At 54.0% G+C, this 16,351-nt stretch overlaps 1 protein-coding gene across 8 annotated transcripts in view; it reads right to left on the bottom strand.

Moving 5' to 3' along the window:
* The window catches only part of LOC105186238 (nucleolar protein 4-like), a 76,615-nt gene extending 62,657 nt beyond the window's left edge, over positions 1-13,958 (bottom strand). For all 8 annotated transcript variants that reach the window (XM_019842832.2, XM_019842833.2, XM_011146300.3 and 5 more), the window contains exon 1: positions 13,547-13,958. In XM_019842832.2, the coding sequence (XP_019698391.1) occupies positions 13,547-13,591 (45 nt within the window). In that variant the 5' untranslated portion in view covers positions 13,592-13,958. The remainder of the gene's footprint in view (positions 1-13,546) is intronic.
* Between the last annotated feature and the right edge of the window lie 2,393 nt (positions 13,959-16,351).

Genomic DNA, 16,351 nt, shown 5'->3' with positions numbered 1-16,351 from the left:
TCGCGTGTCCTCGGCTTGATTAGTTTCCTTCTCACTCTTCCCCTTATTCGCCCTCTTCCCCCTCTCTCTCTCTCTCTCTCTCTCTCTCTCTCTCTCTCTCACTCTCTCCCTCTCTCTTGTTCAAACTCGAGCGTCTTTCGGAGCAACGCCAGCGAGTCACCTATATACGAATAGCGCGATGTATTATTGACACCGCAACCCCCAATGTAGCCTGCCACCGCCAACCCTCTATGTGTGCTCCCTTGTTCGGAAACGGACAGGTATATGCGCATATATGCACACGCGCAAACACGTATATGTACACGGGTGTACATATACATACGCGCGTATATATATACGCGTGTCTGGGCGTTAGTACCGGGTGGCAAGTTGCGAAACGGCCGCGTCCTCACCTCCTGTTTCGCGGCGGCGCGGGCACTTTTGCGCACAGCACGGGGCTGTCAGACGAAATGGACAATGTCGCGATCATTGGACGCGTCGCCGCGGCGTTTAAACTCGAGCCGCATCGATTCCTCTTATCTCGGCACATGTCTCTGTCGCGCGCCAACGACAAAGAAACTTCACCTCGTTAGCCCGCGTAGTCGCGCGTTTCAAAGTCGTTCAAAAACTCGACGCGGTCCCATCTCCCCGCGCGCGTTTAACTCATGAATTAATTACGCCGACGTTTCACGACGACGACGACGACGACGACGACGACGACGACGACGACGATGACAACTCGATCGCGCGTCCCGCTTCGACTTTGCTTATATCGATTACGAGAACGAAGAGTATATAAGAGCGCGTTCCAACCTGCGAAGATATGAAATCGCAAATACACGACGCGAGGGTATCGTCTTTTCCATCAATTACGAAGCTTGGGGTAGGTCGAAGGAGCTTACGAGCGAGGAGAAGGGCCGACGACGGAGGAAGGGGACTGGTTGCAAGGGGAGGATATTCTCCGAATCCGTCCAAACGTGTTCGCGGCTAATTTCCTGGGTCGTCTCAGTATTACTTCGACTCGCCCGTTGCATCCCGAAGAGGCGGGAGCAACCTCGAGGCACTCTACCTCGCGTACCTACGCACATGAATAATGAAAATCCACGAGGCTGGGTATAATTACCAGCGGAGCGTCGCATCCGGTCTCGATTCAGACGATCGTCAATTTTCGGGCTAATCGGCGAATCCGGTCGACTGGGGTTCTGGATATTTTCAGGGACAGATTTAATTACGTCGGGGAGTCAGGTCGAGGTGGAGATGCGGCAGGCGTAGGGAGGCTACGACGAGAAGGAAGGAGGAGAAGGAGAACCAAGGGGGAACGACGACGCGAGGAACGGAGCGAAGGTGAGCGAGCGAGCGAGCGAGACGGCAAGAAAGAGAGAAGGAGGCAAGAGAGGGAGCAGGGGCTGAAGAGATACCAGAGATCCCTGACTTCGTGCCTATCTTTGGATCGGCTCCTCCACCCTTAGCGACGAAGTACGAACCTACGTCGATTAGTCGGAATTAACTTCCAACACGAGAGAGCGAGCGAGGAACCCGCGCGCGCGCGCGCATTTTCGCACACCCAAGAGCCCTCCGCTTAGCCCAGGTCCGGGATCGCGGATTACCCGACGATAAACGAATTCACTCGCCGCTAATTGACTTCGGGGCGGATAATCACGAGTGAAACTTTCACGTCGCGCGCGATCCGCGAGCGCGCTTGATTGGCAGCGCGATGGGACGGAGGAGGAGAGCCGGAGGAGCATGAAATTTGTAGGACCGCTAGACTGCGCCTCTCTCTCTCTCTCTCTCTCTCTCTCTCTCTCTCTCTCTGTCTCCCCTCACTCTTCGGCTGAGATTGGACGCATCGTAACGATGAAGAACGAAATGCCCGTCGGACGATCCGGTAGAATGTCGATTAGCGTTTTGTGGCCAAACCTTCTTTGTCCTCTCGAGACGGAAAATCCACTGGAGCTTTGTGTACTTCGGCCCGACTCGACTTGAAAATCGCCGATCCGCTACCTGCGGCGACGGTTTTAGGGCGACAGACTTAGACCTGCCCTTAAGTCCCTTCTGTATAGCGAAAGACGTAACAAATGATGCACGGAAACGACGTCAGGAAGTTCACATTGTTCATTCTGTATTCGAACGGTACCTCCCGTGTGTCCTGCTATTCATTAGTGACGCGGGTATACAACAGGTACCGTTATGTCGGCCGTACCATTTTCAGCCGAGAACTTCGGGGCGCGATCCATCACCACCACCACCACCACCACCACGATTGTCCGCAAGTATGACGACACCGATTTCCACGGGCGCTTGTGGCCATTCGTATCTCAACTATGTCTCGAAATCGTTTCCCTTAATAAAGCGATAACGCTCTTTATGAGCTGCGACCGACACGTGTTTGTCATCTGCCTTCTGACAAGTCAGAAAATCTGGTAACCATCATGCTCGATGACTCCGACACGAAACGCCTGCGGCGTTTTTATTCTCGAAAAAAGACAAAACAGAAGCTCACCCCGACGAGATATCTCGTTTCCGAGTTTACCTTTGTGTTATCGGCTAAAGTTAACGGACCCAGATAAGAACGTAACCGGTCATGGAGATTATAAGATTATAACGCGTGCGTCCTTGAAACCGGAGGATCGCAAACAATTGTGTCACACTGCCTTGTGTCCTAATGACTTTCTCAACAGTTTTACAACATTTACACAAGCAGCACAACCAGGGAGCTATAAATTAACCATAGATTCGGTCGAATTTCCCAAGTCCGGACGATCTTTCGAGTGGCTGAAGCGGGTCAACGGATACTTACCGGGATGAATGCACCGTCCAGATAAAGACATCCTCCGAGAAAATACGTCCGAGAGACATTTGTTTCCACGATAAGGAAATTTTTTATCGTTCCACGCCCGGAACGTTCGATTTTACCGAGCACACCGACTACGCGCACACCATATGAGCTAATTTTGGAATTCAGACACTGCCTGCGAGGAGAGAGAATAAGTACGAGGCCGCGCGAGATTCGTCCGGACGACGGATGTGCGCGAATTCTCGCGAGAGGAGCGCGATGCGACGTCTCGGCGAGACGCTCGTTTCGTCGTGTCAGATCGGATCGATACGCACGTAAACCGAAAGCGGACCGGATAGGGATCGTAGAGCGGCGTTATTAAGCGCACGCGCGTGCGTACGTGCGACACCGGATTCAAATCGTCCCGATCCGTTCAGAAGTCGTTTGCGGGTTAAGCGAAATCGCGAAAGTACGTAATCGCACGTCGCATAACGGAGGTAGTGTTCGCCGGTCATGAGCAAACCACACACACACACACACACACGCACACGCGATACGCACATCATGCTCCTCACACATACGCACATCGGCACTCGCCTCGCGACGAGAGAGAGAGAGAGGGGGGGGGAAGATAGAGGGAGCTCACCGCAACGATAAAAAGCACACGAGCGCATCCGCGGCTTCTTCTCCTTTTTTATCGCCCCTCTCCCTCTCTCTCTCTCTTCCTCCGGCTATCACCCCGACTCCTCTTTCCGCCGTCCTCTCCTCCTCGTTTCCTCTCTCTGTTTCTCCGGCGATTCCGCGCGAAGCGACTTGTACGTGCGCGAGCGCGCCTCCGTGTGCATACGGTCCTCTCCTGTATGCACACGTGACGGTTGTAAAAAAGAATACAGAACGTGGCGTGTGGACGTCCGTTCGTCGATGCGGTGTACCTTGACACGGATGGCTCCCTGAATCACCCGGCGGCTAGCAACAAACATCACCTCGCTATCACACACGCCTACCGCCCAACACACGACGACGCAGCTCGCGTACGTACGAGCGTCCGTGCGTGCGTGCGTGCGTGCGTGCGTGCGTGAGTGAGCGAGTGAGTGAGTAAGCCAGTGTGTAAAGCGGTGACGGACGGACGAACGAACCAACGAACGAACGAACGAAAGAACGAACGAACGAACGAACGAACAAGCGAACGAGCGAACGAGCGAACGAACGAACGAACGAACGGCCAAGCCGGCGACGTCGATAAGCCCATCATCAGGCTGCCCGGCCGGGCTGCAACGACTTGGTAGGAAATTCCATTTCCTCCGATTCGTGTCGCGGTACGTGATTCCCGGTTGGTTGGCTGGCTGGCTGGTTGCTCGGTCGGTCGGTCGGTCGGTCGGTCGGTCGATTGGGAAAAGCGAGAGAGCAGCGTGGCGAGCGAGCGAGAGAACAATCCGGACGCCTCGCTGTTGATTACACGGCCCTCCCCGCGATTTTAATGCGGTACCAGGTGCCGCAGTACCTAGTCGACTGTCGCTCTTGCGACGTACGTGCATGCATGTGTGTGTGTGTGTGTGTGTGTGTGTGTGCGCGCGCGCGCGCTGGCGTGTATGACTTTCTTCGATAAGTTCCCTCGCCTCTCTCACGGCTCCGGTGTGCGCGCGGTCGAGCTCGGACGAAATAAAGATAACGCGTAAATGGAGCTGAATGAAAAAAGGAGAAAAATAATACCTCTCGGAGGACGCGCGAGGACGCGTGGGGGCTCTGGTCGAGGTGGAGAACGCGCTCGCAGCAACGCGGGAGAGTTCGGTGTCAGGATGGATTAATGCTCGACGTTAGACGCGGGATGAAAGCGGCCGCCGGCCGCGAGAGAAAAGCCTCTAATGAATATTGTGTTCGCGATTCCGGGAGACGTGGACACATCGAGGAGTAACGCTTGAATACGCGTCCCACTTAGAGCGCGGATCGCCGCTAATTACAATACGCGCTCGAAGCCTCCCCTCCCCCCCCCCCTCTCTCTCTCTCTCTCTCTCTCTCTCTCTCTTTCGCGAGCACAAGCGTCCCGAGTCCATGATCCTTGACACAACCGAGCTTCCTCGGGCTTCCCGTACCATGTCCCGCTGGCATTGTGTCCGCCGGAGAGCGCAGTAATAAAACCCCACGCTGGTTTAAAGGGAACGAAAGTTTGGCAAAGCCGAGCACCACCACCGGGCGTGTAAATTCGCCCGTAATTTTATCGACCGCGTGCCCATAAATATTTTCCGTGCACCGTTCCCTCGCGTTCCGCGCGCCGTTCCGTGCCGTTTCGGGGTCGGTAATATCGGACTGTTCTTCTGCCTCCCCTTCTCTTTTCTCCTCGCGCGCGGCTTCGCCGCGGAGGAAAAGATAAAAATAACCGTACAAAGAAAGCACGCTCTCCATCTTTCTCTCTTTCTCCCTCTCCCTACAACTCTCTCTCTCTCTCTCTCTCTCTCTCTCTCTCTCTCTCTCTCTCGCGCGCGCGCGCGCGCGCGCGGGTGGCAAGGGTGGGTATGCGGGCGCGATCTCGGAACGTGAGCTGGGAGAAACGAGAGAAACGCCATGGCCATGAAGGCAGGAAGGACATGGGGGCGTGGTTCGAAGAGCCGAGTGCATTACCGCGGAATGCACTTTTGGAGCACACCATTTTCGGGGTAGCGTCCCACAGTCGCGGGGGGACGAGCGGTGAAGGGAGAAGGGAAAGCGAGGAGGAGGCAGGACGAGGGTGACGTCGTTATACGCCCGACGTTCAGGTGCCGGACAGACGTTGGCTCTTCTTCTTCTTCTTCTTCTTCTTCTTCTTGAGAGAGAGAGAGAGAGAGAGAGAGAGCTCTCGCAGTTTCTGAAAATGTAAGCGATCGAGAAAATGCTGAAGGATACGTTCTCTCATCGGCCACGGCCAGCGCGAAGACAGTTCTGAGACTAGAAAAATAAATCGTCCGTGGAACGGAACGACCGTACGGAGACCCTTGATAAGACGCTCGGCAGCAGGAAAGTCATAAAACCCTGCGAAGAGGTGAACCCACAAGGCGCGTTTCTTTTTTCGTTTCCTTCACGGTCAGGGAAACGGGAGTGCCGCCCATCGCCCAACGGTACGGAACAAGGGTTCGGTGAAAGTCCCGATAAAGGGAACGTGCTCGAAACATGCTGCGACGGATTTCAGGGCCTCGGGGTTCATATATATATTTAGAACGTTCTCCACACACCAACGCAGAGCTAGCAACCAGGCACACGGTAGACCTTTAAAGAGGTAGACAAGAGGGGAAGTGGGAAAGAGTCGAGGTGTAGCGTAGGGTGGATAGTCACTGGAAGCGGGATGAAAGAAGACCCCGGCGGTTTCCCTTCCTTTTTTTCTCTTCGTCCCTGCGTTACCCTCTCGCTCCGTCTACCTGCTCTCTCTCTCTCTCTCTCTCTCTCTCTCTCTCTCTCTCTCCGTCTCTCTCGCTCCCTCGTGACCTACCGCTCTCTCTCTCCCTCTCTCTCCCTCTCCCCCCCCTCTCTCTCTCTCTCTCTCTATCCCTCCGCGTTTCTGCCTCTCTTCCTTGGAGCGGTGGACTGGCACACACCGCGCGCACCCCTACTGGGGTCGGACCCAGGCACCGGCATACCTGATCTTATGGAAAATCCATACTGGCCCTTCACTACAACGCTAGCATATCGTAGGGTCTCCTGCGGCACCCTACAGCGAAGCCTCCTTCTCCCACTTACCAAGTGCCGACCTTGGGGCATATCGAGCATTTTCCTCGCTCCTTTTCACTTCCAATGGAAGTGGACGTGGCGAAATTGCACGTTCGTATAATGGCTATGACGAAGATGCACTTTTCCATGCAAAGAGCGTAGCACGTCGTCTAGTGTCTCAACCGTCACGTGTTTTCCACGGTATCGCCTCCCCTTGAAAAGAGACGCCACGGGAAACGATGACTAAAAGTCTCGAAGCGTCGCCAGCTCGCTCGCTCTGCGAGGAGACTCGCCGACTATCCCGACGCGAGGATGAACGAAACATGGCGCTCGGCTGGCGGTGGAGCAAAAAGCAGGCAGTAAGAAGAAGTCGGAGAAAAGAAAAAAATAGGGATCTTTCGAGAAGGGACCTGACGGTGAGGCGAGCCACGAGAGGAGCGTTCCGCGGAATATTGGCGGGCCGCTTCCGGGAACGAGCACGCATCATTCCGATACGGCCTTTTACCCATGATCACGTCGATACACGCTTCAATTAATTGCGAAAAGAGCGGGGACGGCCGGGCATAATACAAAACCCCGGACAACCTTCGTAATTAGTAATTACCTTCGCCGATTTCAATGGCGATTTATTATAACGCCGCGTAATTGCGATATAATTGTGCGTTATATGAAAACACAATTTGTATACCGCGGCGTCATTATTCGCCGACAATGCTGCAACAATGGCGACATTAATTTCGCCGAGACGCCATCGCCGAGCCCGACATTTATATCCCGCGAAGCCTGCTCGAAACCCCCGTCCGCGACGTTCGGACGTCGTTGGAAGCCCTTTTTTCGCGCTACAGGCCCGTGGAAGCGCACAGCGATGACGATCGGTCGCGACGATATTAGCGCTGTCTGATCAAATATTTCCCGACGACCGTTCACCCGCGCGACGAAGAGAAACTGACTTCTCTCTTCCTGTCTCCTTCCACCCTCCGAGGAGAAATCGACTCCTCCGAATAACTCCCGCGAGGAACACACGGGCGAGGAGAGAAGAAGGAACGACGGGAAGCACGACCGGCCGATGACGACGCGTGTATCGCGGTTAGTAAGGAAAGAGGGGGGGGGGTCTGGGGGGAGAGAGAGAACAACCAATATCTGGATCGCGCGTAAACATCGATGGGGGCCCCCTTACGATCGACGAGATTACCGTTACACGTGAAAGCGCCTCACGTCGCCGGGCCCTCGGGCCTTCCACCGGACGAGACTGGCTCACCGCGTCCCGTAATTTAGTCCCTTAACGAGAGAATCGCACGCCTCATTAGCGCTCACTTCCAGGATTCCACGTGCCTTCCGCGCGCGCGCGCGCTCACGTGCACGGGAGCGAGAGAATGGATTCACAGGAGGAGGATTCGCGGTCGTCTCTCCTTCTCTCTCTCTCTCTCTCTCTCTCTCTCTCTCTCTCTCTCTCTCTCTCTCTCTCTCTCTCTCTCTCTCTCTCTCTCTCTATCTATCTATCTATCTCCGCCTCGCATTGTCGTAAAACGCACTGGTCCATATTTCGCGGAAGTGCTGCTTTCGCGAGAAGTATATTAATTAAACGAGGAATCGATGAAGAGAGTCACTTTGCGAACCCGTGAATTTCTGATCTTAGATGTCGGAAGTTGGTTTCGCGCGTGTAATCGCGCAACTTTCTCTCTTTCTCTCTCTTTCTCTTCCTCGCGAGGAAAAATTCGCCCGCCTATCGCGCCGCTCCGCGGAGCCGCGTAAGCACATTATCGTTCTATTCCTCGATGGCCGATTTCTCGGTCGCGCCGCGGCGCGCCGAAAAAGCGGGATCGATCGGCGTTCGGATATCACGTATGACAAACAGCGTGGATGTTATAACACGTACGAATAATAATGGAGATTGAGCGATCTTCGGTTTCGTCCGATAATGCACACATCGGCCCGGTCCAAGAAGCGTTTAATTTGATAGCCGCCATTCGACGCGAATTATAACGTGATTATTGCGGTGGCTCGTGCGGTGTTTCATGCAGGCCGGCCACGGCGCGGCGCGGCGCGGCGCGGCGCGACGCGAAAATGGTCGGGGGGCTAGATTAGCGAGGGACGGAGTGCGCGCGTGCACTTATACTGATTAAAAAAAGAAAAAAGAGAACGCGAAAATACTTGTCGCCGGAATGCTTTTAACGAATTAACGCCCCTACTACCCCGCCCCGCCCCGCCGCCTCGCCTCGCCTCGCCTTGCCGCGCCGCGCCCGCGCCCCCGCCCCGCCCCCGCCCCGTCGCACTTTTGCGATACAATATTTACTCTTGCTCCGTAAAGTCGTGTTTGCTCGCGTGTGCAGGCCCCAGGCCCAGCGCCCCTGGTCGCTTAAATCATTTGTCACAATTTAATAGAATGAAATATAAATATAAGCAACGCGCGAGCTTTAATTACGCCGTTAATTATCCTCGCCGCTTGTTGAAACTCCGCCAGAGCGGGCGCGGCGTAAGTCGAGAGCGGCGATTATCGTGAAAATTTTCCGAAAATTACGCGCGGAATTAGAGCGACCAGCCGTTCTCGTTGGGTCACGACGCGGCACTTCTCTCCTCTCTCGCTCGAGATCCGTCATCCTCGCCTTCTCGACACGGCATGCGTTGACTCAGTGTTACACATTCGCTGATACACAGCAATGCCTAATGTATATTTTATCTCGTCCTTATCTTATCCTCGGATAATAGGAAGTGATTTGTCCGGGACGAATGTCGCGCGGGACTCTTTTCCAGGCGCTTCGAAAAACACCCGGGTACGGTTAGAGGGTTAAAATCCGCCGGTGGGTCGGCATCTCGAGAAGGAAAAAAAGATTTTACCATCAGGCCAACGTGGCGTTGGAATGTCGCCGCCGACAACGACGAAACGGAAACATGTGCCGCCGAGACGAAAAGAGGACGACGGTTGCGTGGGGAACGAGACGAGGTGAATAGAGACCGAAAAACAAAGAGGGTAAAAAAGAGAAAGCGACGAAGAGGGTGGAAAAGGGAGAGGAAGAGATGCCGCTGGAAAAATATAACCTGTTGGACCGCGAAAGAGCGAGAGGAGGTAGCCGCGTAAGCGCGACGGAGAGAGCGAGAGGCCCGAGCGCGGCTAGAGTGAGAGACAGGGGAGCCGTAAGATGAAGAGAGAAAGAGAACGAGAGCGCGAGAACGAGAGAGAGAGAGAGAGAGAGAAGAACTCACGATAGAGCGACACGAACGGAACGAACGTGCGGCTGAGCAAGCGAGCGAAACGATGACAGGAGAAGGGGAAGGACGAGGAGAGACGAGAACAGGACGAGAACGCGCCGCGAGAGGGAGAAGGAGAGAGAAGGAGAGAGAGAGAGAGAGAGAGAGAGAGAGAGAGAGAGAGAGAGAGAGAGAGAGAGAGAGAAGAAGGACGCACGCAGGCGTCCCGAACCTGCCTCAACTCCGACTCCGACTTTCGCGGTTCGATTCCGATCTGATCGATCTAACCTCGTCGAAGCTAACCAGTCGCGAGTATTTACACTCTGCTTTCGCTCCTCGACGTTAGGGTCGTTAGCGTGTACTGTTTTTCTGCACGATCGCTCCTCTTCACCTATCGCCTATCTATCCATCCTACGTATTCGCTTTTTCTCTCTTCTTCTTCTTCCTCTTCGGCCAACTCCGCGTCAGCGTTTAATGAGATAACGCACCGCGTGCTCCGGGAGAAAAAAGGGCGGCTACTGTTTTCCGACCCGATCACGTATTCGTCATACTCCCCGACATTGCGCTTCGGCCGGCACCCATCCGCGACACGTGGTCGTGTATACCGCACTCCACATCCCCGGTCGCGCATTTAGGTTTCCCTGTTTGCGTTCCGCGTTTTCCGCCGAGCGTAGCCGTCCGCGAGTGCTGTTTGGCGCAACACGAAGACGGCATTTGATAATAACAGGGTCCGATCGTGATGTAATCACGATGGACGCTAAAAGCGGGTCTACCGTTGGACGCGCGCTCTTTGCGATACCCGCGTGTGATCGAGGCTACGGATGAACGTGTACGTGTATCGCGTGCGCGTGAGGCAGAGAGGAAGAGAGGAAGAGAGAAGGTATTAAAATATTCGCGAAAATCGAACAGCGCGAGAGAGAGAAAAAAATATGTCATATGCGAATGGTCGGTGGAGCCCCATTTTTTACGAACTCGCTTCGTCCAAGTACCTGATTGCGGTCTAAAAAGGACTTCCGGATATTCTGCCCGGCCAACGCCGAAAATGACGACACTCGTTCCCGCTCAAACAAAAGCTCCGACTGCGACATTTGTTAGCATAAACACGCGATCACAATAGAAACGGAGAGAAGTCGGGCGAGGAATGGGGAGCTCAGCGCGCGCGCGCGCGCGAAAGAGAGAGAGAGAGGAGAGAGAGAGAGAGAGAGAGAGAGAGACAGACACGGAGACAATGAGAGAAAGAAGAAAAAGAGAAAGACAGAGGAAAGATATAATTCGGACAGTGTCATCGCGAGCAATTTACACCGCGCCGATCGATAAATTAACGAGGCGTGTTCGATACGCGCACGCATTTTTATCGGCACCGACTGGTCGGAAGCGCGTTTCGACGGCTGTTACATTATCACACGGAAAATCGCATAGACGAATGTTCGAAAAAATTGTTAAGAGACGCGCTGCCGCGGTAATTCGTTTCAACGACGAGCGTTTTGGTCCTCCGATTTTACCTTTATCGGCCGATAAACGCGCCGTTTTTAATCATACGCGCGATATGAACGAAGTTTAACGGCGGGGAACAATGACGCGGGTGTTTTGGACTTTTTAACACTTCGGTTCCTTTGTACTGTATCGCTCGCTTTGCCTCGCGCTCGTCGAGTTCGATTTAATTGGGAGTTTACTTCTTCGTGAGTACGCGCACGCGCGCGCGCGCGTACGCTATGTGTGTGTGTGTGTGTGTGTGTGTGTGTGTGTGTGTGTGTGTGTGTGTGTGTGTGTGTGTGTGTGTGTGTGTGTGTGTGTGTGTGTGTGGACATGCGCGCACGTTGCACTCGCGCACCGTCGAGAGATAAGGTATTTACGAGGTGAACCACGCTATCGTGTGCGTATTAAATTAATATTAAAATATCTCCTTCGCGTTGACTCTCTCCCTCCCCCCCCTCTCTCTCTCTCTCTCTTTCTCTCCACAGATATCGTTCGTAGCGGCGTTCTTTTGCTTTCTCTCTCGTTCTCTCGCGTTCTCTGTTTCCCCGCCGCGTTTCATGAGTCACAATGATCACCGCAAATAATTCTCTATCGGGCGTCCCATTTCAAGGATGATTTACCGAACTTATCATCGTTCCACCGCGCGATACTACTAGCGCGCACCGGTAGCACAAAAGAGTCGTCGCATCAACGTAAATTATATTACGCGCGACTTAATTATATTCCGCGTGCCGAGCGCGGACCGAGCGGGAGATGGCGGCTAATCGAAGGAAATGTCGCGAGCTGCGAGCACGTGCGCGCGATCCGGGGATTATCTATCTTTCGCGCAGATAATAAAACGTAGCGCCTAATCTGGCGCAGCGTCGGAGCGAACGAGAGAGGCGAGGGAGAAAAAAGAATCCGGCGATAAGTGCGATCCGATTGGCTTCGTCATTGACGACGAGCGCCACGAATTGCGCGAGTCGCGGCGGATGTATGTCAGCGAGATTCGCGCGATGGTCGACGCGCGTACGTATTGATATGATTCCAGGCGAGTGAAAATGATTCGCTTATGATACACCAGGGCGAACTTAAAGAGGCGATCGCTGACCTCCCATCGCACGTGCGCATTAATGTGTGACGGCTTTTGTACCATCTACTGTTATGTGCATATTAGTGCATTGTCTTACTTAGAGGCGCAATACCGAGGGACACGAATAAGATGATTCCGTCGGCGATCAAGGTCTTACGTGACGCTCTTTTGTGATGCGAGAATTTGCGTATTATTATTATTATTATTATTATTATTAACTTTTTATTTATTATTATTATTCTATTATTATTTATTGCGTGTATCTATTATTATTTATTATTATTATTATTATTATTCGTACCACACACACACACACACGGGTGCGATTCTCTCACTTAATTTCACGCGGGATATAACCGGATTATCTAATCTCGTTTTTTGACGAGATAAATCTTTCCACGAATCTCGGAGTATTCCGACACGTTTTCTCTTTTCTCTTTCTCCTTATCGGTCTGCAAAGCAACGCGCGGACCACTGCCATTTTACATGACAGGGAAAAAGCAGGTCTCTCCGCACATATGTTGACGGCATGAGCGTCCGGTCTTGGGACCGCGCGCAGGTATAACAATAAAGTACAAAAGGGCCGCTGTGAGAAAAGCTGTGAGGTATAACGGGTCATCGAGACGCATCGCTGAATAATTTAACGCGCATTTGAAACACGTAGGTCACGAGAAAAATTCTCTCAAACTCCGCGCACTTTCTCAGCCGTACCTCATCACGACGTCGTCACCGTCGTCAATGGGATTTACACAACTCTTCCAATTAAAACTTTTTCGCAGTTTATCTTCCTGTGCGCACCGAAAAAATTAGGTTCTGTGCGCGCGCGCAGGTAACGTAACGAGTTCCAGAACGGTGCGTCGTGTTCTCGGACGCTCCCCTCCCCCCTATTCCCGCTGAGCAGACGAAAATATGTCTCATCGACTTTCCGCGATGGAATGAAATCGAATTCATCGTCAAGGTCAACGCGACAAACGGATCTATCTTTCTGCCTCCGTCTCCCTACCTGAATCCGCGGCTACCGCGCGAGTTTGAACTTTAACCTTGAACTCGAGTCCCGAGTCGTTTTATTTTCGCACGACGGCTTAAAGTTCCTCGTGCGTGCCGATAAATCGGTCAGACGTTTTCTCGAGCGTCGAACTTGGCGCTGTCTCTCGTTCGGCTCGTTCGACTCGCGAGAGCAGAGGGACCGTGGCAAGAAGTATCGATGTATATCATGTGACCGTGTACGCACGTTGTGTATATACACATATGTAATAATAATACTATATATATATATATATATATACATTTGTACGTTTGTACATACATGCATACATATACACGAAAATACATAAATAAATATATACATATATATGTATATAAATGGATATATGTGAAAAACTCACCTTATGGTGCTGCATGATGGCAGTAGACTTTCGCTTCGCGGACATATTCACTTTGCCGGGATGTCCTCTCAGCTCCCCTTCGGATCGGGAAATATTCACCTCGTTGGTCTATCCGCCTGTCCGGTCTCTGTCTGTCTCCTACTGTCCCTTCCCTTCTCCGCCTCCGTCCCTGTTTATCCCTATCTTTCCTCTTCTTCCTTCTACCTGCCTGTGGCCCCTCTCTCCCCCCTCCGTCTATTTTTCTCCTCTACTGACGAGCCATAGACGTCCACCCGAAGGCACGGCGACGAACACGAGGAACACAAAGGAAGGGTGAGGGAGAGGTTTAACGATGAGTGCACGCGGTGCGCGGTACTCTATCTTCCTCTCTCACTCTCTATCTCGCCTGTCCTCGCTCCTCCTCTCCTCCTCCTCTTCCTCCCCCTCCTCCTCCTCCTCCTCCTCCTCCTGTCCCAGTTAGTTTCTCTCGTTTCCTCTTTTGTCCTCTTCCTTTGCTTCCGACGACTTCCTGTGACGATTCGTACAGCGATACTCCTCCTACCCCGCTTGCTACGCAGGGAACGAGGTGTTCCTTCCAGAAGCAGGAACGAACAGAGTACGTCGTTCCAGCAAACTTTCTCGGAGTATCGTGTTTCGTTTCTCTCTTGCTCTCTTTCTCTCTCTCTCTCTCTCTCGCTTGTTTCTCTCTTACTGTATCTTGCTGCTCTCCTCGCTCCACTCTCCTCTCCTCTCTCTCTCTCTCTCTCTCTCTCTCTCTCTCTCTCTCTCTCCCTCCCTCCCTCTCTCTCTCTCTCTCTCTCTCTCTCTCTCTCTCCCTCTCTCTCTCTCTCTTTCTATCTTACTTACGCCGCACACGCGCGCGCGCGGTCGCACTCTGTCCCACCTTGCGTTCGCGAACTTTAAGCTCACCCCCCGCGCACACCGCACCACACGGCGACGCCACAAAAGTTCCGCGATAAAAGCCCGCGCTCAGTTAGTTGTTGCCGCAGGTGTCGGCGCCGCGCGAAATTAAAACAACTCCGCGTGCGTTCGAAACAACCGGTGGAATATCCGATGGAATAGCCGATCGACCGACCGACAGAAAAGTCCGCCTCGTCTTCTTCGGCTCCGCGTCTTTTCCACCTGTCTGTCTCTGTTCAATCTTCCTCTCTCTCTCTTCTCTCTTCTCTCTTCTCTCTTCTCTCTCTCTCTCTCTCCCTGTCTCTCTCTCTTTCTCTCTCTTTCTCCCTGTTTCCTCACGCGCGTCTTCTCAGCTGTTTTTATTAGTGTCTCTACTCCACTTTCGCACTCACGCGTCACGATGGACGATAAATGCGTACGACGCGTGCGGTAGCACGGCAAATTTCACCAAGCCGGTGAAACGGTGCGGCGATCAGCTGGCCCGTCCGATCTCTGCGTCATCCCGATCCCGAGAGGATCAAGCGCGCACCTCTCGGCGAATAAATTTCCAAGTTCGATCGGCGTACAAAGTGTCCTGTGTCGACTGACAATTCACTCGCGAGTGCGAACGAGAGAAACAAGGCAAGTTTCACCGAGAGCAGAGTCGAGAGTCGTCGCGAGCACGTCGCGTCCTCGTGCTCGTAGGCGCTTAAATCGGCGCCCGTCTGTCGACTGCGGCGCGATCGAAAAGAAAAACTAAACCGCGAACGCTTCCGCGGCCCGCTCGCAAGCTTCGCTGTCTCCCCGTTGAGAGTGCTCGGGGTCGGTTGACAAGCGCGAGAGTTTACTACGCGTTCCAACCGTCCGTTCTCTGGTCTCTGGTCACAGCGAGAAATGAAGTCGCTTCTCGCTTCGTCGTTAGGCGCACAGAACGTACTCACTACACGAACGCTCACGGCGAACTGGCGACTGGCGACGCGGCGACGACCTCTCTCCCTCTCCGCACACCGCCGCCACCACTACCACGTCTCTATCCCCTCCACAGCGTTCTCACTGCCTCACCCCAGCTCAAGCGGCAGAGAGAGCCTCACACTACCACGCTTCACCCATACCCCACTCTCTCTCTCTCTCTCTCTCTCTCTCTCTCTCTCTCTCTCTCTCTCTCACCATCAACCTACCCTCCCCGCTTTCCGCCGGTCCCTCCCGCTCTCCTGCGCTCCCCCCTCGTCCAATCCTCCGACGACCCGCACCGTTCTCTCACTCCCCAGCGGCCCTCTTCGAGCGCGTCAACCCCCCTCAGTCCCTCGACCCCCTTCCTCTCGCCGTAGCTGTCTCTCTTCGTCTCCGTCTCCCTCTCTCGCTCTCTCCCTCTCTCTCTCTCTCTCTCTCTCTTGCTTTCTCTTTCTCCCCTTCTCACTCTATCTTTATCTATCTATCCCCCCCCCTCTCTCTCTCTCTCTCGCGTTTCTGCTCTTCGTCCCGGCGCCCTCGTCGGCTTCCCCTCGACCCTCGACCCTCCCATTTGGTTCGGTGCGGTGGCGGCGGCGGCGGCGGCGGCGGCGGCGGTAAGGTAGGGTCTGTCACCGTCAGAACATCGAGGGGGCCGCTGGACGAGTAACTTGGGAGGGAAAGCGGGGGGGAGGGTGTTTCAAAGGGGCGTAAGGGGCCGCTGTCGGGTATCCGGCGACGCGGAGAGGGGGAGCAATGAGGGAACGGGCGGCAGGGACCTTTCCGGACGGTGAGGGCAGAGCGGCGGGGGGTGACACAGCGTAGCGAGGGGCCAAGGGGCGCCAACGCTCATCGGCCGAAGGGGCTTCCACGGGTGTGTTAGGCTTGTGCTTAGAAGGGTATGTGCCCACCGCTTTGCTCCTCTAGTGTACATGTGCGCGCTGCTACGTGGACGCACGGTATCCACGGCTCTCTGGG

Source organism: Harpegnathos saltator, unplaced genomic scaffold (assembly GCF_003227715.2).
Source record: "Harpegnathos saltator strain DR-91 unplaced genomic scaffold, Hsal_v8.6 scaffold38, whole genome shotgun sequence".
NCBI classification, from domain to species: domain Eukaryota; kingdom Metazoa; phylum Arthropoda; class Insecta; order Hymenoptera; family Formicidae; genus Harpegnathos; species Harpegnathos saltator.
This window is presented reverse-complemented; position numbering and strand designations above follow the sequence as displayed.